At 45.0% G+C, this 24,747-nt stretch overlaps 1 protein-coding gene across 1 annotated transcript in view; it reads right to left on the reverse strand.

The window, feature by feature from the left end:
• EHD4 (EH-domain containing 4) overlaps positions 1 to 7,250 on the reverse strand; it is a 55,126-nt gene extending 47,876 nt beyond the window's left edge. Inside the window, exon 1 of the mRNA XM_011961054.1 lies at positions 7,071 to 7,250. Coding sequence (XP_011816444.1) covers positions 7,071 to 7,219 — 149 coding nt within the window. The 5' untranslated portion in view covers positions 7,220 to 7,250. The remainder of the gene's footprint in view (positions 1 to 7,070) is intronic.
• Between the last annotated feature and the right edge of the window lie 17,497 nt (positions 7,251 to 24,747).

The raw sequence follows: 24,747 nt of genomic DNA on the forward strand, positions 1-24,747 counted from the left end.
GGGAGGATCTTTTGAACCCAGGAGTCCAAGACCAGCCTGGGCAACCTAATGAGACTTTGTGTCTACAAAAAATAAAATTAGCCAGGCATAGTGGCATGCGCCTGTAGTCCCAGGTACTCAGGAGGCTGAGGTGGGAGGACGGCTTGAGCCCAGGAGGTTGGAGCTGCAGTGAGCTTTGACGGTGCCAGTGCACTCCAGCCTGTGCAACAGAGCGAGACCCTATCTCAGTTAAATACATACATATCTACAGAAGGGGGGGGCAAGGAGATTACTTTAAATTTCCCCCAAACACTAACATTCCAATTAAATGATCAGCATTTTAAAAACTAGACTTTTAGAAGAACTAGGCAGTACCTTAATACTGATTTTGATTCCTCAACAAAACAGTAATATCTGTAGTCATTATAATAATAATAAAATAGCACAAACATTTCCTGACCTCTTACTGGGTGTCAGGCACAGTTTGAAGTACTTTCCATGCACATTAACTCCAGCCTTACTGCAGCCTTACAGGTAGGGCTGTGAGCCTCCGCATTTAGAGGAGGAGACTGGGCACAGAGAAGACACACGCCATAACTTGCTGAGAAGTGATGGAGCCGGGACATGAACTTGGCAGTGCTGACTGCAGAGCCCAGGTTCTTCACTCCTGGGCTACGATTACCACGGCTACCATTACTATTACCACAGCACACACTGGAACCACTGCCGTGTGGCGTATCACACACAGGGCAACATCCTACAACAAAGGGGTGACGTGCCACAGCCCTGGAACTCATCCCTAAAGGGGCTTCCTTGTGTGGCTTGCTCTCTACCTAGTGGTGTGGAGTGTCAGGGTGGGGAACAGGAGGTAGGAGATTTGGGCTCTAGATGTCTCCCTTACTCACTCATTCTGAGACCTCGACCCTGCAGAGGTCTCTAAAGCTCTCTGAGGAACTCTACCAGTCCTGTGGACTTCCAGGTTTGCCATTAGGTTCAAATAAACCTAAGCTTACAAGGGAGAGAGTACAGAATGGTTTCAAAGTACTTCCTTTCACCCCAGCCCACTTTATTGATGAAGGTAAAACCAGAGAGATAATACAACTTCCTAAATTTGCACGGTAACTAGGACACAACCCACAAAAAGACTTTGACAACTGAACTGTAATAATTCTTATTATATGGTCCTACCACAAATGGCTGATCTTATCTTCCAGTGCCTAGGAGGAATCAGGAACTGAATTTCACATCCAGATCATAGCAAAGCCCCTGGCTAAAGCCCCTATTAGATTGAAACTAATTACCATTTTTAAAGGTTAAAGATGGTTTAAGACTGCCAATTTCATATGGTTCAACCTAAATATGTGCTTTTATAAATCCCCTCCTGACTGCCACAGGGGAAAGCCCAATGCAATGACCCAGCCAGGAAGGTCTGCCTGAGCCCAGGGAGAAAGGCATTTCTGGAATGTCAGGACCAGAAATGTACAGGCAGCTGCCAGTCAAGAACAATGGTTTAGGCTAGGTGCAGTGGCTCATGCTGTAATCCCAGCACTTTGGGAGGCCAAGGCAGGTGGATCACGAGGTCAGGAGTTCAAATCAGCCTGGCCAACATGGTGAAACCCTGTCTCTGTTAAAAATACAAAAATTAGCTGGGTGTGGTGGTGGGCACCTGTAATCACAGCTACTTGGGAGACTGAGGCAGAGAATTGCTTGAACCTGGGAGGCAGAGGTTGCAATGAGCCAAGATCGCGACACTGCACTCCAGCATAGGTGACAGAGCAAGGCTCTGTCTCAAAAAAAAAAGAACAATGGTTTAGTGACCAGGGAACAACCACCCAGGGAACTACCACAACCTTTTTTTTTTTTTTTAATTTTTTTCAGAGACAAGGTCTCTCACTGTGTTGCCCAGGTGGGTCTCACAACTCCTGGGCTCAAGCGATCGGCCTGCCTCGGCCTCCCAAAGTGCTGGGATTATAGGCATGAGCCACCATGGCTGGCCAACAAATCTTGAGGTTAAAAAATAATGGAGAAAGCTTCAGCAAGTTTATCATAGATAAATGAACCACAACACACATGCACAAGACAACCCAGTTATTCCCTCAGATTAAAAAAAAAAACTATTTTGCTGGTGAATCAAGAGTGATTCTTGGCAAGAGCCTGTTATCCTTAATTTCTGCAGCTAAATTGGCTGGGGGAAGCAGCACGTGCTTGGACCGATGCTGTGAACTTTAGTAAGGCAGTTTTTAAAAATTCTCAGTGGTACATAGTGACTATGGAATATTCAAAACTTGGCTGGGCACAGTGTCTCATGCCTGTAATCCCAGCATCTGGGAGGCCAAGGTGGGTAGATTGCTTGGGCTCAGGATTCAAGACCAGCCTGGCCAATATGGAAAAACCTTGTCTCTACAAAAAATACAAAACTTAGCTGGGCATGGTGGCACACACCTGTAGTCCCAGCAATCGGGAGGCTGAGGTGGGAGGATCGCTGGAGCAGAAGTCGGGGCTGCAGTGAGCTGTTATCGTGCCTCTGCACTCCAGCCTGGGCAACAGAGTGAGACCCTGTGTGTATGTGTGTGTGTGTGTGTGTGTGTGTGTGTGCGTACACGCGCGCACGCGCGCGTATGTATAAATTCAGCCAGGCACGGTGGCTGATACCTGTAATCCCAGCACTTTGGGAGGCCGAGGCAGGTGGATCACCTGAGGTCAGGAATTCAAGACCAGCCTTGCCAATATGGCGAAACCCCATCTCTACAAAAATACAAAAGGTAGCCACTCGTGGTGGTGGACACCTGTAATCCCAGCTACTTGGGAGGCTGAGGCAGGAGAATCACTTCAACCCAGGAGGCGGAGGTTGCAGTGAGCCAAGATTGCGCCACTGCACTCCAGTCTGGGCGACAAGAGTGAAATTCTGTCTCAAAAAAAAAAAAAAAAAATCAAAACTCAAAAGTAAACTGAGTAAGCCTCGCTGAATTACAAACACAGAAGTAACAAATGGAGTACAAGCCCAGGAAGACATCTATGTGTTTCATGATGGGGGAATCACCATTCAAACACCAGACAGTGGTTATCATCACCATCATCAGGCCCGGATAAAATGACTGAGACCTGGAAGGGCTGTTCACACTCCTTCAGCTCAAAAGGAAGTTTCAAGTTATTTTTCACAGAAAACGTGACTTTTTCACAGAAAGAAACAGAGGCAATGACGAAGTACATGAGATTAAGAATTTCTTCTGCGGAAGACAACAATTTAAAACAATACTAGATCCCAGACTAAAAATGTCTGTAGCTAGCTGAATTTGAAAATATATACATGACCATTTTTTAGAAAAGGAGACTGAGAAATAACATAACATCTTAATTCAAAAGCAGACTGCAGGGGGAAATGTCAGATCCCAGTGACTGCCTGGCACTTCCTGAACTGACCCGAGCACCCTGGCATCTCCGAGGATCCAATGCTCTGGGTGCCCCTGGCTGTCTCCTCCTCTGTGGGGGGCAACTGCCTCCTGATAGCAACCTCTGCAACGTCAACAAGCACCTCCCCAGAGCAGCTCCCAGACAGCCGCTGAGGAATTCGTCCTGAGCGCAGCAGTCTGCCAGAGTTTCAGAATGTCCCCCTGCAGCCATTTCCGTAGAACTCTTTGTGTTCTACACCAAACTCCTTTTATTGTTCAAGTATGGAATTTCTCTATTATATACCTTTTTAGGAATTTATATTCATTTCTCAGGAATGCACCATAGAACCCCTTGTCAGTCCTTAGATGCCAGCCTGGGAGGCTGAGACTCAGCCTCTGCTGCTTTGCTTAATGGTGGAGGGTGTTGTCCCCCTCCAGGTATCACCTGGTATTTAACTCTTTTAAAGACGCCGCTGGGGGCAGATGCCCAAGCCAGCACTCCTTAAGGAGAAGGCCAGGTAATGACGACCTGTCACCTGTTGCAGGGAGATTCTGGTGTGGCTGCCTGGGGGAGAAAGTTCTCCACAGAAAACAAGCAATTTTCTTTACTTGGTGTTACATTTTGACCTAGTTCCCAGGGAAGTATGCTATGTGAAAAGAGGTTTGCCTCTAGTGCTAACCCTGTGCTGTTCCCAGAGGGAAGCTATAATTATGTAAGCACATTTGAACGCCCTAACTAACTGACTCTTTCTTAAATAACTGCTGTGTGGCGCTGTCCTGTGGATACTACTTAATCAGGCTGTTTACTCTCAGGTAGCTGAGTTTACATGAGTCATGTCCCTTACATGTGAGCTTGACATACACTTGGTAGAAGGACAGAAACTCCTCTTGGCTGGTGCTGAGCAGAGGTGTGGGGTGGAGGACAGGGAAGAAGGGGAACCTAGATTCCCATCCCCTCTCTGTCTCTCCCTGATGGCCTCTCCCTGAGCAAGTCATGTCTTTGCTTTCTGCTTTCTCATTTGTAGACTGGCCACAGTATTGTCTGTTATCAACCCCAAAAGAATAATGTACATGAAATTATGTAAGTGATGACTGGGGACATAATCAATGCCATCTTCATCATCATTACCGGAGGGCTATATTAGGGACAGCCTTACGAGTTAAATAGGGGGCACTGGGCAGTGATTCCCAGTCCAAACATCGTACTATTCATCGGCTGGCCTGGGTTTCAATCCCAGCACTGATCTTACTGGTGAAGTGACCTCCTGGAAATTAAAGTAACCTCTTTATGCCTTGATTCTTCCCCCTACATTGAGGATAACAGTAGCACCATGTCACAGGGGTTCTGTGAGGATTTAAAGCTAATATACAAGTCTAGAACAGAACCTGACACACAAATGCCATATAATTATTTGCTATTATTTTTCTATGTGTTATTCTGAATTCAATTGACACTTGCTTTTATTATAAGACATGGATTATTTTCAGCAAGTTTTAAATTCTGAGACATGAGCTTTGCCATTCAAAATCATTCCTGAACACTTCTTTTCTGTACTCAAAAATTTTTTTTGTTAGGAAAGTAAATCATTTGCCAAAATGAAACAAGCCAATACCCACTCTTCCTGGTTTCTCCCTTGTGAATATGGACTTCACAAAGTGGGAATCTGAAAAAAGTGGCAGCTTATTTCATTAAGTCTTTGTTGGGCAAAAAGAGCCTCAGACAAAGGGCAGTGGCAATGACACCAGAGGACCCCAGGTAAGCCTTCCACAGAGACAGATCCTGTGCCTTGAACTTTCTGGGGCCTCCCCTTCTGGTCTACTTCCCCTCCACCCTGGGCCACGCTGTCCTGAGAGATCTGGAGAGTTGACCCTCTGGGGTTCTCCTGCCCAGGGCTCAACCTCCTCTCCCACAGTGAGACACTCTGGCGCCAACCAAGGCAGCTCTGGAGTCGAAGAGTAAACTCCTAGAGAAGTCAGCCCTGCGGATTGGAAAAAATCACCCGGACAGTGTTCCTATCACCATCAGTAATAAGATGGAACTTCTCTGGGACTCCTTCCACATCACCTGCACATTTCTGTTCATCCCATTGCCAAGTTTCCTGGATACTTTCTTTGATTTGCAAAAGGAGCATCAAAAAGCCCCTGAAGGAGAGTTCAGCTCCCGGAGAGTTCCAACTTCCACAGAAGGCACCTGCAGAGGGGCCTGGGTGGCCCTCGGCCAAGCCAGTGTACAGCATCCAGCACATCATTCATTCCTCAGGCCACGTGAATGGTGTCCCTGGAGCTGCGAGATGAGGTGCTTCAGCTTTTGGGAGGACAGCAGCCAGCTGGGAGGATCCGTTCCTATTTTTAAAAACTTCTAAAAAGGAAATGTGGTCTGTCAGCTCTAATCCTACTTCCTCTCCCTAAAGAGGCTTGGATGACCCTCCGTAGCTCTGTGCCTCCTACAACCCACTCCCCCAGATCAGTCACACGAAAGCTAGACCCAGGAAAGAGGGAAATAGAGAGGTGGGAGGGGGATGATAGGAAAAAAGAGAAAAGCATTACACAAAGGCTAGGGGTAGCAAATAGGAGGTGCAGGAGGGAGGAAGGAAGGCAGATCCAGTGGGAAATGGCAGAGCTGCAGCCAGGGGCACCAGCCGGCCTGTCCTCCCTACCCCCAGCAGCCCTCAGTTCCACTGGGAACTCTAATGAAAGGTTATGGGAGGAGTACAAATAAAACACATCTCCAAGTAAGGCAGAACCTCAGCGATCCCACAACTTTACATCTATAAAATAATGACCACGTAGGCTGGGTGCAGTAGCTCACACCTGTAATCCCAGCACTTTGGGAAGCCAAGGTGGGTGGATCACCTGAGGTCAGGAATTTGAGACCAGCCTGGCCAACATGGTGAAACCCCATCTCTACTAAAAATATGAAAATTAGCTGGGTGTGGCGGTGGGCGCCTGTAATCCCAGCTACTTGGGAGGCTGAGGCAGGAGAATTGCTTGAACCCAGGAGGTGGAGGTTGCAGTGAGCCGAGATCATGCCACTGCACTCCAGCATGGAAGACGGAGTGGGACTCCATCTCCAAAAAAAAAAAAAAAAAGACCACGTAAGAAACAGCTTTTCATGTTTTTCACTCTGTTTCCCTGGCCCTGCTCTGATAAATAAGGAAACAGCTCAAAGCTGGGAGTGAGAAGCAAAAGGGTCAGCCAGGGAGGTGGGGGGACCTGTCCTGGAGTCAGCAGATAAAACCCAAGTGTCAGGTGAACCTTAGGGGTCCCAGAGAGCTGGGCTAAGCTCTCTGACTGCAGAAGCCCAGCGCACCATGCCTGAGAAGTGTCCGTCTCGCCAGTGCTTAACACTGCCGGTGACAGGGAGCTCACTGCCTCACAAGGCAGCCTAATCCATTTCTGTGCAGTTCAAATCCTTAGAAATTTTTTCCTTATACTGTATAGCCTTTTTATTTTTTAACTCTTTAAAATTTTTGCAAACAGGGTCACATTTTGTTGTCCAAGCTGGTCTCAAACTCCTGGCTTTGAACAATCCTTTCACCTCGGCCTCCCAAAGTGCTGGGATTACAGATAAACATATTTTCTATGACTTCTAGAGCAGACAGTCTCTGTTCTTCTGTTTTTGAATCTTTATATGTAAGTGGCAATAATTCAAAGAAAATGTTTAAACAGCCTGACCGAAGATGGCAGCTTGTTGGTCCTTACCGATTCAGGAAAGCGTTTCCAAAGCGACTGAGCTTTCTAAATGGCTTTTTGGGGTCCACGACTAAAGCATTCCCTGGGGTGCTGCCCTCAGTCTCTCCATACATCACAGCGATGAAGGAGTCAGTGGTGGGCTCCGGACCAATCCTCATGCCTGGGAAATCCTGCTCCAGTAGGTATCTGGGAGAGGGAAGAAGAAGAGAAAGCTTAGCATCTTGTCACAAAGTAAGAGACCAGAAAGCTGCCTGCTATTACCATTTTTTTTTTTACATAATCATTTAAAAACGTAGAAACATAACCTCTAAGAAAAGCACAGTGATCCTCATTTGCATTTCTGTTGATGCAACAGACGCTACCCCAAGAGAAGTGTACCGCGCTGGCTCCTGGGCATCCTGGAAGCTCTGCTCAGGCTCACATCCCTTAGGGGAGCCTCCCTGATCTGCATGTGGGGACACCTCTTCTGTGGTCCCTGGGTGCCCTGTGCCTGCTGCCAGTGTGGTGCTCAGCATGTGTACTACAATGACTTGCTTATGGGCCCTGCAAGGTGTCTGAGGTGATGAGGGCAGACCCATGTCCCAACCATGCCAGGAGGGTGATCTTCGCCTTATAAGCCTTGAAGGGGCTCAAGGGAAAAAACCTGCATGGCCTTCTGCAGCTCCCCATTCCTGCGACTAACAATCTATTTCGTCCTAAACTATTTCTTTGTTTCTAAAAAGTTCTGACTGATTCCAATGTAAGCCCACAATCTGTGACTATTTCCAGGGAAAGAGAGAAAGTGCTGAATTCTATCAAAAGCCAAACACAATTTTCCCACCTTTAAAAGAATGAGAAATTAAGCCACCATTTAGACCTACGTTTTCTACAGAAATAAAACTGATTTTTTTTTTTTTTTTTTTTTTTTTGAGACAGAGTCTTGCTCTGTTGCCCAGGCTGGCTGGAGTGCAGTGCTGCAATCTCAGCTCACTGCTGCCTCAACCTCCCAGGCTCCAACAATCCTCCTACCTCAGCCTCCCAAGTAGCGGGGACTACAGACACACACCGCCATGCCTAGCTAACTTTTTGTAGAAATAGGGTTTCACCATGTTGCCCAGGCTGGTCTTGAACGCCTGGGCTCAAGCCATCCACTCACCTTGGCCTCCCAAAGTGCTGGGATTACAGGCATGAGCCACCATGCCTGGCCTAAAATTGAAATTGTTTAGCAACCTTAATGGGCTATATTCTAAACCTTTAATTGATGTCACTGCTAGTTTTAACTTCATTCAAAGTTTCTATGTTCCTGTGAAGTTGTGGCACCCCAGAATAGATACACCATTAAAATATGTCTCCTAAATTTAGAGTAAATCTATCTGATGATATATTTTATCTCTAAATTTAGAGAAAGAATCTGCTAATAGCACGTGGCATTTACTGGTGCTCGCTGTAATCCTGGTGCAGCACCAAGCCTTCTATATTGTTTCACTTCACGCTGTGAGGTGGATGATAACATTATCCGCGTTTTATTTACAGGTGGGAAAATGGGGTATCAGAGAGGCCAAGCGGCTTGCCCAAGGTCACACAGTGGATGTTTGAGTGGAAGTGGAATGCAAGCAGTCGGACTCTAGAGCTTGCACTATCTTGAGAAATGGCCTTGAGCTACTGGTTTGCTCAGGGGTGAAGAGCAAAGCAAAGTGCAGGGCCTCATCTCAGGCAGTGGCACTGGGCATGAGGCATGAGGATCCCCATTTCCTCTCAGGTGAGGGGAACAGCTCTCCACACAGTCCCCCTGCACGGTCCTCTGGCCACCCTGACAGCGAGGGCCAGCAATCCCTACTCGCCCTGGAGGAAAGCTGGGCTCAGGAGGTGCTACCGTTTCAAAATGTGTTCAGATTTAATTTTTCAAACTTCTTCAAAAGTTTCTCAATCAAACCTCTCTGTCCCTAATACCCTAGAAATATTCATGTTGATCAATTCGTACACATTCCACACAAATCTGAGCAATACTGGTAAAAGCGACTGTGAGGGATGGCCCACTCTGTGAAACTCCAGCTTCTGTGGAGTGTATCCAGAGCACGTGGACTCCATATACCCACAGGAATGTGGAATTTAGGTTTCACAGCCCCTCTGGGATCTCAGGTGTGAAGTCATTCAACAGCGAGGCTGGAATTCAAAGCCAGATCACACTCTTGCCTCCCCTCACGTCCAGTTGGATTTTTATGCCCTGTGGCCTGGATGAGGCCATGTCTGGAGGCTGGTAGGAGAGACCGAGGGAGGGGAGACTGCTAGGGAGGGAGGGGCTTGGGAGAACAGCAGCCAGTGTCGCCCGGCTCCCCGCAGCACACACAGTTCGCAATTCACGAAAATGTGAGGTGCGGGAGTGGGTTTGAAGCTTGACAGGCACTTTGCTCCAGAATCAGTGCTAACAGCAATGGTGGGCTGGCTAAGACAGCCTACAGAAGGTCATGCGCACTGATGAAAGGGATGCACCAGACGGGAACTGCAGCGTGTGCTTTCCGAGGAAGAGCTCGGTGTGGAGCTCCACCTTGGGTGGCTCGCGGCAACATGGGCCCTTCTCAGCACCTTCACCAAGCCCGGCCAGGAGGAGGCCCTCCAGATTCCGGGCCAGGGAGGTGAGCATACGGATACCGTATTTAAGCAGTGAGTCCCCAGCTGGACAATCACTCACACAGCACAGGTGCTGCAGTCAGACGCCACTGTCGAGGAATGCCTGAATTACTTTCTGATGTTTCATTTCTATACTAGTACAGCAAATCCCACTACTTTCGAAATAACAGGAGTTTCAAGGAAAAATATAAATGAAAAAATTGTTTAAAGAACAGCAGATGTTTCCTAAGTAAGAAACTCCTAAACCAGAGTTTCCTAAGTAGCGACCCTATTGGACAGAACTTTAACAATAAATTATTTCTAAACTGTGCTTCAAATGTGAAATACTTTGAAGTTGAAGGTGTCCCCCTTTGACTGTGACCTTGGTAAATCAATCTCTGGATCTCAGACACAGAGGAAGAACTAGAATTAGGAAGAATGACTGTTACAAAGCTTGCTTGCATTATCAACTTGTTTGGTGATACTTTCTCCCACAGATAATACAAAGTTAACATTCAATGTTAAATTTCACTATCAAAGAAATACCAGTAAAGACACAGCATATTAACACATTTTTAAAAACTCAGAATCATCAATGCTGGCAAGGGTCCTGTGAGATAAACACCCTTATATATGTTGGTGGGGGAATAAGTTGGTCTAACTTCACTAAAATGCAATTTGACACTATATGTTAGAAGCCTTTAAAATAGGGGTCTTGCTGGGAGTGGTGGCTCGTGCCTGTAATCCCAGCATTTTGGGAGGCTGCAGTGGGAGGATCACTTGGCATAGGAGTTCAACACTAGCCTGGGCAACATGGAGAAACCCCATCTCTACAAAACATACAAAAATTAGCCAGGTGTGGTGGCGTGTACCTACAGTCCCAGCTACTTAAGAAGCTGGGGTGGGAGAATCGCTTGAGCCCAGGGAGGTCGAAGCTGCAGTGAGCTGTGATCACGTCACTGCACTCCAGCCTAGGTGACAGAGTGAAACCCTGTCTCTAAATAAATAAGTAAAAAATAAACTCAAATGGGGGTCTTGTGGAGTTGACCTCTAACAGCTCGTGCTGGTGTTATTTGAGGGCTTGTTTCCTCTCCTCTCTTGGGCTGTCATTTCCTGCAGGGCATGGTCTATATACTCAGTACTTTAGAAACCTGGAGTCTGGTAGGAATGATTTGATTCAGGCTCTTATCTTTACAAGCGACAAGACTGAGGGTTAGCGCAGGAACATGGCTTGTTGCTGGTGAAACTCACAGGGTGGCCACACAGGACCCAGAACCTGCAGCCCCTTCCTCCTGGCCCCAGGCTTCAGCTCTTACATCAGGCACAGCACCATCACCCTGGGGTCCCACACTGTCTCCAGCTCCCTGGTGTTCTAAGCAGGACCTGGCAGATCCCTGAGTTGACATATGACACTCTAAGCTGATTGCCCTGAAGAAGATTTTTCACTGGGGGACTGCAGAAACTCAGATTCATTTATGTCACACTACTGGGTAGGCAGGTACGTGTCAGTGCAGGGAGGGAACTCGGAACAACCAAGACACCAAGTATTTGACATGGAAAAAGGGAGAATGAAGTGATGGATCCACACACAGCAAGCTGGAAGGGAAGAGTCTGAGCTGATGCTGAGGTGCAATGCGCATAAATGGGTCAATCACACAGCCACACGGGACAGCCTGATCAACTGTGTTAGACATTTCTCACCAAAGCTACGAGATTCAGGGACTCCAGTGTTATCTGCAATAACAACAATTCAAAGGAACAAGAGGACACAGGAAGACCACTGTGATTCAGAGCTGATTAGCCCCTCCACAGGCATCCTGTGCTTTGGAGACTTGATTTTTGTCCTTGGCTCCACTTTGCTCCCCCTTTCCTGTGTTCTCCGAGAGGCCTGCCAATTCCAGCAGTGATTGCTCCAAGGTTCTCGAGCCAAGCCATCCACATAAAAAGGTACAGACATTTGGATTCCAAGCAGCTGGGCGGAAGGGATGATGGGGTGGATGGGAGACCTGACATCCCCTTATCTTGGTCCGATGAGGTCCCCAGTTCAGACTCACCCAAGTGGCTCTGGGGCACCCCGGCTGGCAGCACTCAGTCTAAGCTCACAGAGCTACTTTGATGCAAGAGTATATATACGGATGGTGTCTTCCTTTTTTCATTGCTTAGGCTAGAATTTTTTTTTTTTAACTTCATAGAAGTGAATGTCATTTATGACAAGGGGAAGAAAAAAACTCTCAAGATATTGAAAACAGAGATACTCTCAACATGTCTAAGCACCATCTTCTCAACAATGAGCTTAAGAATGAATAAAAACCAAACAAATCTAAGTGGCACAATATCCAAACTTTGATTCCCCTGGATATTCATCCTGCATTATCTGGATTTTGACTGTCGCACTGGTGCCTGGAGTAGTGGGCAAACACTACACTTTAAAGAAATATACCTAATGTTTGAGGACTCGTTATGTGCTAAAGTCTTTACGTGAATAGTCTCATTTCATCCTAACTACCTTATGGGCAGGTACTATTTCTATCCCTATTTTACAGATGAGGAAACTAAAGCTCAAACGGGTTAAGTGGTTTATTAAGAGGATTTCTTACTAGTCCTATGAGGACACCACCCACCCTAAATCAGAGCCTGAGAGGCCAATGGGTTCCACTGGGAATGTTTACAGGAATGTGTCCTGTGAATCATAACAAATACACAAATGTAAGATTTTAAAAATAATACGGCACATATATTTTGAGTGTTGTATGAGCATTATTTTTAAATTCTCAAGCCAAATCTAAAGAAATGGTTTGTGTGGGCTGGGTGCCGTGGATCACGCCTGTTATCCCAGCACTTTGGGAGGCCGAGGCTGGCGGATCACAAGGTCAGGAGATCGAGACCATCCTGGTTAACAAGGTGAAACCCTGTCTCTACTAAAAATATAAAAATAAAATTAGCCGGGCGTGGTGGCAGGCGCCTGTAGTCCCAGCTACTTGGGTGGCTGAGGCAGGAGAATGGCGTGAACCTGGGAGGCAGAGCTTGCAGTGAGCCGAGATCATCAAGACTCCGTCTCAAAAAAAAAAAAAAAGAAAAGAAAAAAATATGGTTTGTGTGATGATAAAGGGATCTTAAAATATGTTTGTGCATACCCTGGCATCTGTGCATGGAGTTTGGGGGTTCAATTCATTGCTATTGCCTGAAACATTTTTAAAATAAGTGTTGGAAAGTTTCATGTAATGTATTTTTCTTGATAATACTTACTTGACTATTTCACTAGGAGAGATGAAAAGGAAGGGTTGGTCCTTCTACTCTGATTTGATTTGAGCCTGGAAAGATGTTTTAAGAGCAGTTTCTGGCCGGGCGCGATGGCTCACACCTGTAATCCCAGCACTTTGAGATGCCAGGGCAGGCGGATCACCTGAGGTCAGGAGTTCGAAGCCACCCTAGCCAACATGGTGAAACCCCATCTTTACTAAAAACACAAAAATTAGCTGGGCATGGTGGTGTGTGCCTGTAATTCTAGCTACTTGGGAGGATGAGGCAGGAGAATCGCTTGAACCTGGGAGGCAGAGGTTGCAGTGAGCCAAAATCACACCACCGCATTCCAGACTAGGTGACAAAGTGAGACTCCATCTTAAAAAAAAAAAAAAAAAGAAAGAAAAAAGAGCAGTTTCTATTGTTCAGTCTATCCTCGTGTTTCACACCAGGAAAAGAAGTGGGAGAATCAAGAATTTATTACTTCTAAAGTCTTATAAGATAGGCCAAGATATATAAATATTTCCTAGCAAAACAGTACGACCTGCACTACCACTGCTTCTAGATACTAACAAATGACAGGTTACTCTGAAACCGTACTGTACACTTTAAAATGCATTTCACACATTCAGCTTATTTCATCCTCACTGCCATGGGAGCAGGTATTTTTATCCCTAGTTTATAGAGGAGAAAACTGCTTATGGCAAGTTAAATAGCTTACAGGAGACCACATTAATACAGGGTAATGACTACTTTTAACATTTTGATGTATTTCCATCCTGTCATTTTTCAGTAAATGTAATTTTCCTTTATAAAAGATTAAAGTTAAACAATTTTGCATCTTGATTTTTCACCATTAGTTTTTCCTCATATCATTAAAAATTCTTTGAAGACATGATTTTTAATGGCTGCATACTATTCTAAGTTGAATATGTATCAATTTATTTTGTCATTTTCTAACTGTTAGGCATTTAAATAGCTTCCCATTTTTTGTTGTTATAAATAATGCTGAGATAAACATCCCTGAACAAACATCTCATCTACTTAAAAAAAGTCTCCTTTGAATTACTGAAAAACTAAGTTAGGCTGATCCTCACTTACTTTTTTTTTTTTGAGACGGAGTCTTGCTCTATGACCCAGGCTGGAGTGCAATGGCATGATCTCAGCTCACTGCAACCTCTGCCTCCTGTGTTCAAGTGATTCTCCTGCCTCAGCCTCCCGAGTAGCTGGGATTACAGGTGTCCGCCACCATGCTGGGCTAATTTTTGTATTTTTAGTAGTAATTTTGTAATTTTGTATTTCACCATGTTGTCCAGGCTGGTCTCGAACTCCTGACCTCAGGTGATCTGCCCGCTTCAGCCTTCCAAAGTGCTGAGATTACAGATGTGAGCCACCACGCCAGCCTCACTTACATTTTAAATGTGAAAACTAAGTTTTACTTTCATTTTTCCTTTAGTTAAATCATTGACATGTTATCACCAGGACTGTTTGTTCAGATGATGTCACCTTTGAAACTGCTGTGCCTACTAAAGGAACGGACATTAGGTCATTGAACCAAGAAACTAGAATTTGTTGGGTAAAACCTTTTGCATCTCAGGCGATTTTTGCAGCTATGGATGGGATTTGTACTCCTCGGGGATGAGATGTGCTTGAAAGCACACTGCTGTCTACCTACTGCCATTACCTGTAAGTTGCTCCACTCCACCTTCCATGCTGTTTTGGGAGGAGGGGGAAAGAAAGGGAAGGCAAGTTTACTGGAATCAAATCAGTTTCTTACAGTCCTATGTGTTCTTCCAGTCCTATGTGTTCTTCCAGTCTTTCACTCATGTAATGAATATTCGTTGAGTGTTTTTGACGTTGTGACTTGTAATTTAGGAATCTGACAACAGACTAAGTTGTAAACTCGTTGATCTGGAAGCACTGTAAATTATCATGAGGAGGTTATGGAACACAGCATATCCCAAAGGTACTTGACTATGGAACGCTTTTATTTTCTTTGAACACTTATGAATCATCTCCCACAATTGCATTCCACAGAACATAGGTTAAAGGAAAAGGCTAAAAGGCATCTAACAAACTCTATATCCATTTAATTTTTTTCTCCAAATAGAATCATTTAAATGAAATCCTTTCAAAATTAGTAATAGATAATTTCTTAATGCAATTAATTTATAGATAAGAAGCCACCAGCTGACACGATCTCTTAAGATGAAATAACAAAGGCAATACCATGGCCGGGCGCGGTGGCTTACGCCTGTAATCCCAGCACTTTGGGAGGCCGCGGCGGGCAGATCACAAGTTCAGGAGATCGAGACTATCCTGACTAACAGAGTGAAACCCCATCTCTACTAAAAATACAAAAAAGCCGGGTGGGCGTGGTGGCGGGCACCTGTAGTCCCAGCTACTCGGGAGGCTGAGGCAGGAGAATGGCATGAACCCGGAAGGCGGAGCTTGCAGTGAGCCGAGATCGCGCCACTGCACTCCAGCCTGGGCGACACAGTGAGACTCCGTCTCAAAAAAATAAAATGAAAAATAAAATAAAACAAAGGCAATACCATTAAGATTAGAAGCTTGATATGAATGCCTACTTCCTGGTATTATGAAATATGGAACAAAAGGGGAGACAAAGTAATCATGAAGGTAACTGACACAGTTATCGATCTAGAAAACCTAAGAGAATCTACTGACAAGCTGTCAGAATAACTTCTTGAGTCAAATGACCAGATATAAAACAAAAATGCACAACTCAGTAGCTTCCTTACATATCAGCAATATCCCGCCAAAAAAATAAGAGAAATAAAAAGCCCATTCACAAGAGCAACTGGGCACAAAATACCTAATACATTAATAAGAGCTCCATAGGACCTGTATGAGTAAATCAGTGACTTTTCCAAGAAGGTCTGCATCAAAGCAATGGTGAGCTGCCGCTTGGGAAGAGCAAATACAAAAATGTAACTTAGAGACTGAATGCAGTTCCAGTACAAATAGGTCCCAGTGGGAATTTTTTGTTTGTTTGTTTTGAAGAACCTAACTAAGAAAGTTCTTCTCAAAGAATGACGGAAAATGAGAACTGATAGCATTTGGAAAATAAAGAGTAATGAGTGCAGAAGGGTCTTGAGCTAAAATTATTAAAAAGTATTTCAAAGTGACAATATTTAGGATGGTATGGCGCTGGCATAAGAATTTACAAACAGAATAACAAGAGACAAAGGTCCTAACAGACCCAATATAGTATTTAATAACTTAGCATATGAGGAAGCCTCATGTGACAGCAGAAAAAGGTAGAATTATTTAATAATAGTGTTAGAAAATGACAAAAGACAAAAAAAAAAAACCCACAACAAATATAAATGAGACAGATTTTACTTCCAGATGGGTTAAAAAGATAAATATTTAAAAAGTAATCCTATTTTAAAAATAGGCAGGGCACAGTGGCTCACGCCTGCAATCCCAGCCCTTTGGGAAGCCAAAGTGGGCAGATCATTTGAGGTCAGGAGTTCGAGACCACCCTGGTTAACAAGGCAAAACCCTGTCTCTACTAAAAAATACAAAAATTAGCTGGGCATGGTGGCTCAGGCCTATAATCCCAGCTACTTGGGAGGCTGAGGCATGAGAATCACTTGAACTGGAAGGTGGAGGTTGCAGTGAGCCGAGGTCGTGCTATTGCACTCCAGCCTGGGTGACAGAGTGAGACTGTTTCAAAAAAAAAAAGAATATGAGTGAAAATTTCCTGAGTCTTAAGATAAACAAGGATTGTCTAACCAAAAAATAAAAGATATGATAAAAGAGGAAAAATTGTTAGATTTGATCACAAATATTAAATATATCTGTATAGAAAAATTATTACAAAAATTATAAGGCAAATTTTAAACTGGAAAAACACTTTTACAGTTGTGACAAAGGATTGATATCTGTTATTGCGAAAAACATTTAAATTTATTTATAAGAACAAGACCAATACTTCAAATGAAAATTGGACAAAGTTCACAGACAATTCACAAAGTAATACAGACCACTATATATTTTATAAGTTCAACATCACTAGTAAGAAATAAGCCAATTAAAACAATTCTGTCCTGACTGAGTGCCCCATGGCTCACACCTACAATCCCAGCACTTTGGACTTTGGGAGGCCGAGGCGTGAGGATCGCTTGATCCCAGGAGTTTGAGACCAGCCTAGACAGTATAGTGAGATCCCATCTCTACAAAAAATAAAAAAATTGGCTGGGTGTGGTGGTGCAATGTACCTGTAGTCCCAGCTACTCCAGAGGCTGAGGTGGAAGGATTGCTTGAGCCCAGGAGTTTGAGGCTGCAGTGAGCTATGATGGCATCACTACACTCCAGCCTGGGCAACAGAGCAAGATCCTATCTAAAAAAAATTTTTTTTCCTATCAAATTCATTAGTTTTACTGGCAGTTTGGTGAATTACTGATCCTCATATTTCTGGTGGGAGTCTAATTTGGAATAACTTTCCTAAAAAAGGATAGATACATAGATTTAGGAATATATATAAATCTGAAAAAAATATATACATACATATTTTTTTGAGACAAGGCCTCACTCCGTTGCCCAGACCGGAGTTCAGTGGTGCAATCTCGGCTCACTGCAGCCTCAACCACCTGGGCCCAAGTGAGCCTCCCACCTCAGCCTCCCAGGTAACTGGGACTACAGGCGTGTACCACCATGTCCAGCTAAGTCTTGTATTTTTTGTAGAGATGGGGTTCACCATGTTGCCCAGGCTGATCTCGAACTCCTGGAGTCAAGCGATTTGTCTACCTTGGCCTCCCAAAGTGCTGGGATTACAGGTGTGAGCTGCTGTGCCCAGCCTATTATCTATATTTTTTGAGGCATTAATTTATGTTTAGGCTATTCTAAGAAAAAAACTAGAAATATAAAGATCTATGGCCAAAAATGTTCAGTTCATTGCAACATTACGTGTAACAGCATAAAAACAGAAACAACCTAAATGTTCCAACCTGTACTATAGATTATGATGCAGTCATTGAAGTCATTTCTGAAGACTATATAATGACATAAGAAAATGCTCATCATATCATATTAAGCAAAAAGGAATCCCATTTATTAAATTATATTTATATAATCCTCAGTTTTGTAAGCACGACTTCTATGTCTTCTTCTAAGTCACTGAGAGAAATGGTAACAGATGGAGTTTGGAACGGATGGAAGGTTCAGGAAAGTCAGCCTCCCTTTTCTGGGTTGAGGCTAACCCTCTTCCATTCCTCCGTTAACTGAAACTTCATCTAACAATGGTTCCCAAATGTTTCCGAGGGGAGGGTGCATAAGAATTACTGTGAGAGATGGTTTAGAAAAACAAAAACAGATTTTAGAGCCTGACCCACCGAGATTTCAACTCAGGAGGCCTGAGGTGGGGCCCTGGAATCCATGTCAAAAGGCCTCCAACTGATTCTGATGCATCGCCACGTGTAGAAAGAACCACGGCCTTCTGGTGTGAGGTTTTGAAAAGTATACTGAACACCTTTTATAAGACAGCTTCTGAATGTGAGTTAGGGAAGATAACGTCAGGATGGAAAAAGCCTTCCCCTCCTATCTTTCTCCAAGTACTCTGTTGCTGCTTGTCAGGTGGATGATGTCACGACTGGCCCAGTTGCTGGCCTGCAGTGCCTCCCTGCTTGGACTGCAGCTGCCAGTGCATCCCCGCCCACCCTCGCCCCCCACCCCCTCGCTTGCCCTGCAGTTCCCTGCCCTGCTCTTCAGGGCTTTTGCTCCAGGTCTTATCTCCTCTGTGTCTTCTGAGATGCCAGCTGCTCTCTCTCTACGGCTTCCCTTCCATTCACTTTTCATTCTGCTGAGGTTGTGCTCGTCTTTACCCAAACCCCCGTGATGCCTGTGCCCAGGCCTCCTTCCCCCAGGCCCAGCTGCTGAGAATTTGACGCCTCACATCCCACTCATTCCTCAACCCGCGCCATCTGGCTTCCTTCACCACCACTCACAGGCAAACCTCTTGGTAAGGTCACCTGGCTCCTAAAAGCTAATGCACTGGTTCTGCTTCAGTCCTTTTCCTGGAAGCATCTGACACTACTGACCACCACCTCTCTCCCTGGCTTTTGTGGGGGTCATCATCGCATCTCCTTTTTTCTTGGTAGCAGCATCCTCAGGAGCTGCCTTCCCCAGCTCTCAGGCCACGTGGTTGGGGCTGACCTCCCCACTCTCCACATCGCATTCCCCTGCCCCTAGGGATTGGTTCAGGGATGGGCATATGGCCAGGGTCAAACCAATGAGACTCAAGTCTGAGACTTTTACTGGGGCTGCTGAGTCAGCAGAATTCGAGGCTGGAAATGGAGGTGGCCACCTGCCCGCCCCTGAGAAGGAACCCAACATGAGGAGGGCTGCAGAGCCGACAGAGTCCTGGTGTGTCTCCTGCAGTCCTGGGCCAAGCCTGAAGCTGGCACATCCTGGTCTGATGGGTTTCATGAAAATGTTCTTATCTTTTTATTTAAGCTATCTTTGGTTGGATTTCTGTCACTTGCAACCTAAAGAGCTCGGAGACAGTGCTGAGCCACTACCTTCCCAGGCAATTACCCACCTCTTTGGTACTTTCTCCCCAGGGTCTCCACAAGCTCTGCTTCCTCTCACTTAGAGTCCTGTGTAAGGACTTCTATTTCCCAGATGTTGGCTACTAAATGCTGACACTCCCAAGTCAACAGACCAGCCCGGACACCCCCTGAGCCCATGTCTCACCCCTCATGGACATCGCCACCTTGGTGTCCACTCAAACATGACAGGACTAAATCTAAACTTATCATTAGGCCCCATCCTTCTTCTTCTTGCATCCCCATCTCAGTGAATGGCTCTACTCCCCAGTTACCCCAGAAACTGGGGCCTCATGGCTGACACCTCCCCACCCTCACTCCCTGGCCCTCTTTGGGCAGCTAATTCTCTGCTCATTCCTCAGGGCTCAGCTTTTGGGTTGCAATCTCAGGGAGGCCTTCTTTTCCAACCTGCAAGCCTGAATGAGGGGACCCTCCTATGCCCCCAGCCACCCTGTGTTTCTAGTGTCACAGCCCTTGTCACTCAGAGCTATGGCCTGTTGACTCTTTTCTGTGATGGCTGGCCCCAACCCTGAAATCAGTATCATTTGAATAAATGAACACTAGCATCTGTAGGTGTGATCTTATATTGTGTATTAAAAATATAGTCTAATTTTCTATAAAAATAAAATCTCAATATTTTAGAGAGATCTGTAAAGCGTAGAGTATTTGGGACAGAAGATTGATTTTCAGGATCTCCAGTACCTGGATGAGTGGGATAACCACTAAATAGGACCCATAGTTTTTCTGTGTGAGATTTTATTTTTTAAAAAAAAGACGAACCAGGCTGCCTATTAGTGAATGCCTTCACTTCCCTTTTCCTTAATTACTGAGTCTGGAAACTTGTCAAGGGAATGAAGCAGGCCTTTGTTCCTATTCAGAATCCATTTCCCCTCTTTTTTGAAAATGAGAACATCTGCCTGCTTCCAGTTTTCCAATACTTTTCATATTCTTCACAATTTCTTAAAAGTCACCAAATACAGTTCTTTGAGCAGAACTGCAAGTTCTTTCATCCATGTGTCCGGCCAGAGATTTCTTGAGCCTCGCCTGTGGCAGGCCCTAGGAGAGTTCCTCAGTCTGTTGGTTTTATTCCCCTCTTGAACACAGCTGGGCTCCCTTCTGCCATCTCTGGGGCATTTTCTTTGAGGACAAGGAGGAAGCTGAGTAGTTCTGCTTTCTGTTAATATTGCAGCAAGAGCCCAAGCAGTGGGCTGATCACTTCCTGATTCTTGTTCTTGTTCTAATCATACCTTAAAAGGCTTTTTAATGTCCAAGGCATTTTTACCCTCTCAGCCCACTCCAGCTTCTTGATCCTTCATATCACCCATAAACCTTGTCTGCATCCTTGCACGTGTACCCCTGCCCCTTTTTCCCCCCTATTTAACACTATAGTTAAATGTTAATATTTAAAGTTTTTAAACACAATTATGGTATCAAGCATTTTATTAAAAATTTTTATCATACTTTGATTTTACCAACTTGAGTGTTATGAACAATGAACATGTTTATACACTGACAAGATTACTGGTGGAAACATATAGGGATTGTGGGATGGTTACTTTCACTCCCTTTTCCCTCATCTTTACTCCTTTTTTTTTTTTGGTAGAGATGGGGTCTCACTATGTTGCCTAGGGTGGTCTTGAACTCCTGAGCTCAAGCAATCCACCTGCCTCAGCCTCCTAAAGTGTTAGGACTCCAGGTGTGAGCCACCGCACCCGGCCCCTCATCTTTACTCTTTAGTTTCTTTGCCCTTGGGTTCTTTTAGCTTATTTCTACTTTGTTTTCTTTCTGGCATCCATTTCTATTTTAAATTATTACACACACATACAGAAATGACTTGGCTGGTGCTAGTTGCAGAATCATGAAAATTAATAAATCATAGGACGCTGAGTGTTGAAAGACTGAATGGTTTTGGTTTTTTATTGAGATATAATTCACATGCCAGAAAATTTATTCGTTTACAGGGTGCCCTCTGGTTTTTAGTATATTCACAAAGTTGTGCAACCAGTATCGTTATCCAATTTCCGAACATTTTCATCACATCAAAGAGAAACCCCATGCCCACTAACAGTCATTCTCTGTTTCATTTGCATGTGGCCATCCAGTTGTCCTCGCACCATTTGTTGAACTATGGTTTCCCCCATTGTTCTAATAGTTTTTAAGTGGTTTCTTAGGATTCTCTACACAGAAGATCATATCATCTGCAAAGAGTTTTACTTTTTTCTCTCAAGCCTGGGAGTCTTTTATTTCTTTTCTTGCCTTGTTTCCCTGCTCTCTACCCTTTTAAAGCCTATATAGTTTCTTGAGTGACTTCCCTCTTTTTTCCTCATTAGAATAAGTTTTCTGGGGAGAGGGGACAGAGCATAGGAAGGGAGAAAGTGGAGCTCTTAAAAATTTGTAGTTTGGGGCCGGGTGCAGTGGCTCACGCCTGTAATCCCAGCACTTTGGGAGGCCAAGGTGGGTGTCTTTTATTGCCCAATCGCTAGAAGCAAACCACCCAGATCACCTGAGGTTGGGAGTTCGATACCAGCCTGACCAACATGGAAAAATCCCATCTCTACTAAAAATACAAAATTAGCCGGGTGTGGTGGCCCATGCCTGTAATCCCAGCTACTCGGGAGGCTGAGGCAGGAGAATCTCTTGAACCTGGGAGGGGGAGGTTGCCGTGAGCCAAGATTGTGCCATGGCACTCCAGCCTGAGCAACAAAAGCAAAACTCTGTCTCAAAAAAAAAAAAAAAAAAGTGTAGTTCGAATTCATTTCAAATGGACTTCATACTTTTTCAGTGGAAATGTCTTCCTTCACAGCACCTGGGCCCAGGGATTTTCTGGAGGAATCTTTGAAATCTGTTTTCCTCAAGTTTTGGACACAAGCCTGGCTGAGCTCCATATCCACACGTCCTCGGCTAGTACAGAGTCTAAGATGACATGGACACTTTTCCCCGTGCCCATCTCCCCTCCTTCTCTGGCCAATTCTTCATTGCCAGTCAAAGGTAGAAGAGCCAACAGCAATAAGAGAAGCTTCCCACCAGGTCAGCACAGGTTCTGTGTCATCAGTGACCTCTTGGAATGTGCAGGAAGCCAGGGAGATAAGAATCTATGGCTTATGTAGATTAGGTACATCCTATAGCCAAGTAGGAGCTTCTAGTGCCCAGTCTCTAGAAGCAAACAACCCAGACCACTAACCGGACTCTAACTAAGGCAGGATCCAGGATGCTCAGCACCCGGGGCCAACCCTTCCGCTCAAGATGAATCCACAGTTCATTCTGAGTGTCTGGGGCGATATTTAATTCCAAGTGCACAAGTCTCCAGGGTAGCTGCCCTTTTGTTAGGGGATTTCCTCCCGGGTGCTAAATCACTTCCTCCTAGCTCCAATCTGAAAAGCAATTCAGGTCTCCTGTGGCCTCACCAAGCTTCCTGCCCACACTGATTTTCTTCTAACCTCATTGGTCTACCTTGTGTACATCGCCTAACAACAAAGCCACTTAGCTCGAGGAAAGCCTCAAGAACAAATGACTTCCTACTAAGGTGATTCTTCCCTCACCCTAGGGTGGCCCACAGCTCCAGCACCTACTGAGAGGTGGCCAGTTTGGATGAGGTAGCTGCCAGGCATCAAATCTCAGAACCCTTCATAAAACTGTGCTTAGCTATTCCACAAATTTCTCCAAATAATGAAACAGACAGAAGAGTGAGAATATAATGAGAGAGAAATCTGGAAAAATACAAAAGATAAATTCATGTTCCTGTGAGTTGTGTTCATCTTCCTGTGAGTTGACAATCAGGCTGGCTAGCTATCCGGTCTACGGGAGCAGAGAGAGGGCTGTATTATCTCCAGGTTGGCACAGCATCTAGCAGGTGCTCCCTCATGACAGCTGGGCACAAGGATCTCACAGCACAAACAGGAGGAAATGCCTAGGGTGCGAGGACATGCCACCACTAAATTAACAAAAATATATGCCCTTCTTCTTTGTATGTTTCAACAGTACCACTTCCCATTCTTGTACCACTTGGCCATAACACTATTATCTCAAGTACCTGAAAACTAACTGAGACCTTAAATGTGACATTTGTTTGTCATCTTTCAAGATGCCAGTTACTGTAATACAGCTATGGTTCATTTTGAGTGTTTGGGTGACATATTTAATTCTATTTTTGTCTTGTTCATAAGCACCAAACAAAGCAATTTTGAAATTACTTTCTTTGGGTCTTCCTTCACACTCAGTTTAATTGTCTAGAACGTCATTTCAATACACACTATATTTGTTTTGAGGAATTCATTCGCAGTGTATCTGGAGGCCTGGATTTACCATATTTCCTGTAGTGACAGCTACTCTATTTGTAGGAACTATTTAGGTCACTGGAGTGGAGAAAAAGAGGTCGCTACTTAACAGAAATGGCATGTATCCAAATATAGATGCAGTTTTCTGAACACCTGTTGAACATCAAATGATGAAGAGATTGTTACAATTTCCAACACCCTGGACCAAAACCTTAAATGATCAGCGCTTGGTTTCAACTGACACACGGCTTAAGTCGGAAAAACAAGTTCTTACCAAAAAAAGTGAGTCTAAATATGCTGGTTGCTTTAGAAATAAAACAGGTGATTAACAAAGCAATCTGTTTCCGTCTAAATTATTTCCCAGCAAAAGTCACTTCTGATGAAACTATATGATTTGAACCACAGGGCATGCACAGTGATTGTGTGCTTTCAGAAACACGGTAAGCATGACAAATATTTTCAGTTGTCAAGGGTAAGCGAGGAGGGGATGACCCACCTAAGAAATGGAAACTAACAAATAGTAATATGACACTCCCCCTTAGTTCCACAGGCTGGTGCGGCTGCTACACGCAGCTCACTTCCTACGGCCAGCTAAAGGCTGTGCACGAACGGAACGAAGGCGGCCTCTTTATCTCCTCCCCACAACACTGTGGGGTGGCACGTAAAGACCTCAAGGGAAGGGGACCAGGGCTATACCCTCTCCTGCTGCCATTCATTTGTTCAAGAAATAGTTGAACAAATGAATAGTTGAACAAACTCTCCAACTAGGACTCTGTAGCCCATTCGGATACTCCACGCCTTTCCCCTCATTTCCATCTCTAGGTGTCACTCCCTCGTCAAGAAGATGCTGATTATGGCTCGCGCCCCCTCCCTCCCTTGGACCCTCTGGCCAGGGCGACGGGACACGGCCAGCGGGAGCAACGCCTTCCGAACCGCAAGGAAGGAGGTCTCGGAGGGCGCAGCGCGCGGGGCTGGCGAGCAGGGGCAGGGCCGAGGACAACGGGCGCCGAGCTC

Source organism: Colobus angolensis, unplaced genomic scaffold (assembly GCF_000951035.1).
Source record: "Colobus angolensis palliatus isolate OR3802 unplaced genomic scaffold, Cang.pa_1.0 Scaffold533, whole genome shotgun sequence".
NCBI classification, from domain to species: domain Eukaryota; kingdom Metazoa; phylum Chordata; class Mammalia; order Primates; family Cercopithecidae; genus Colobus; species Colobus angolensis.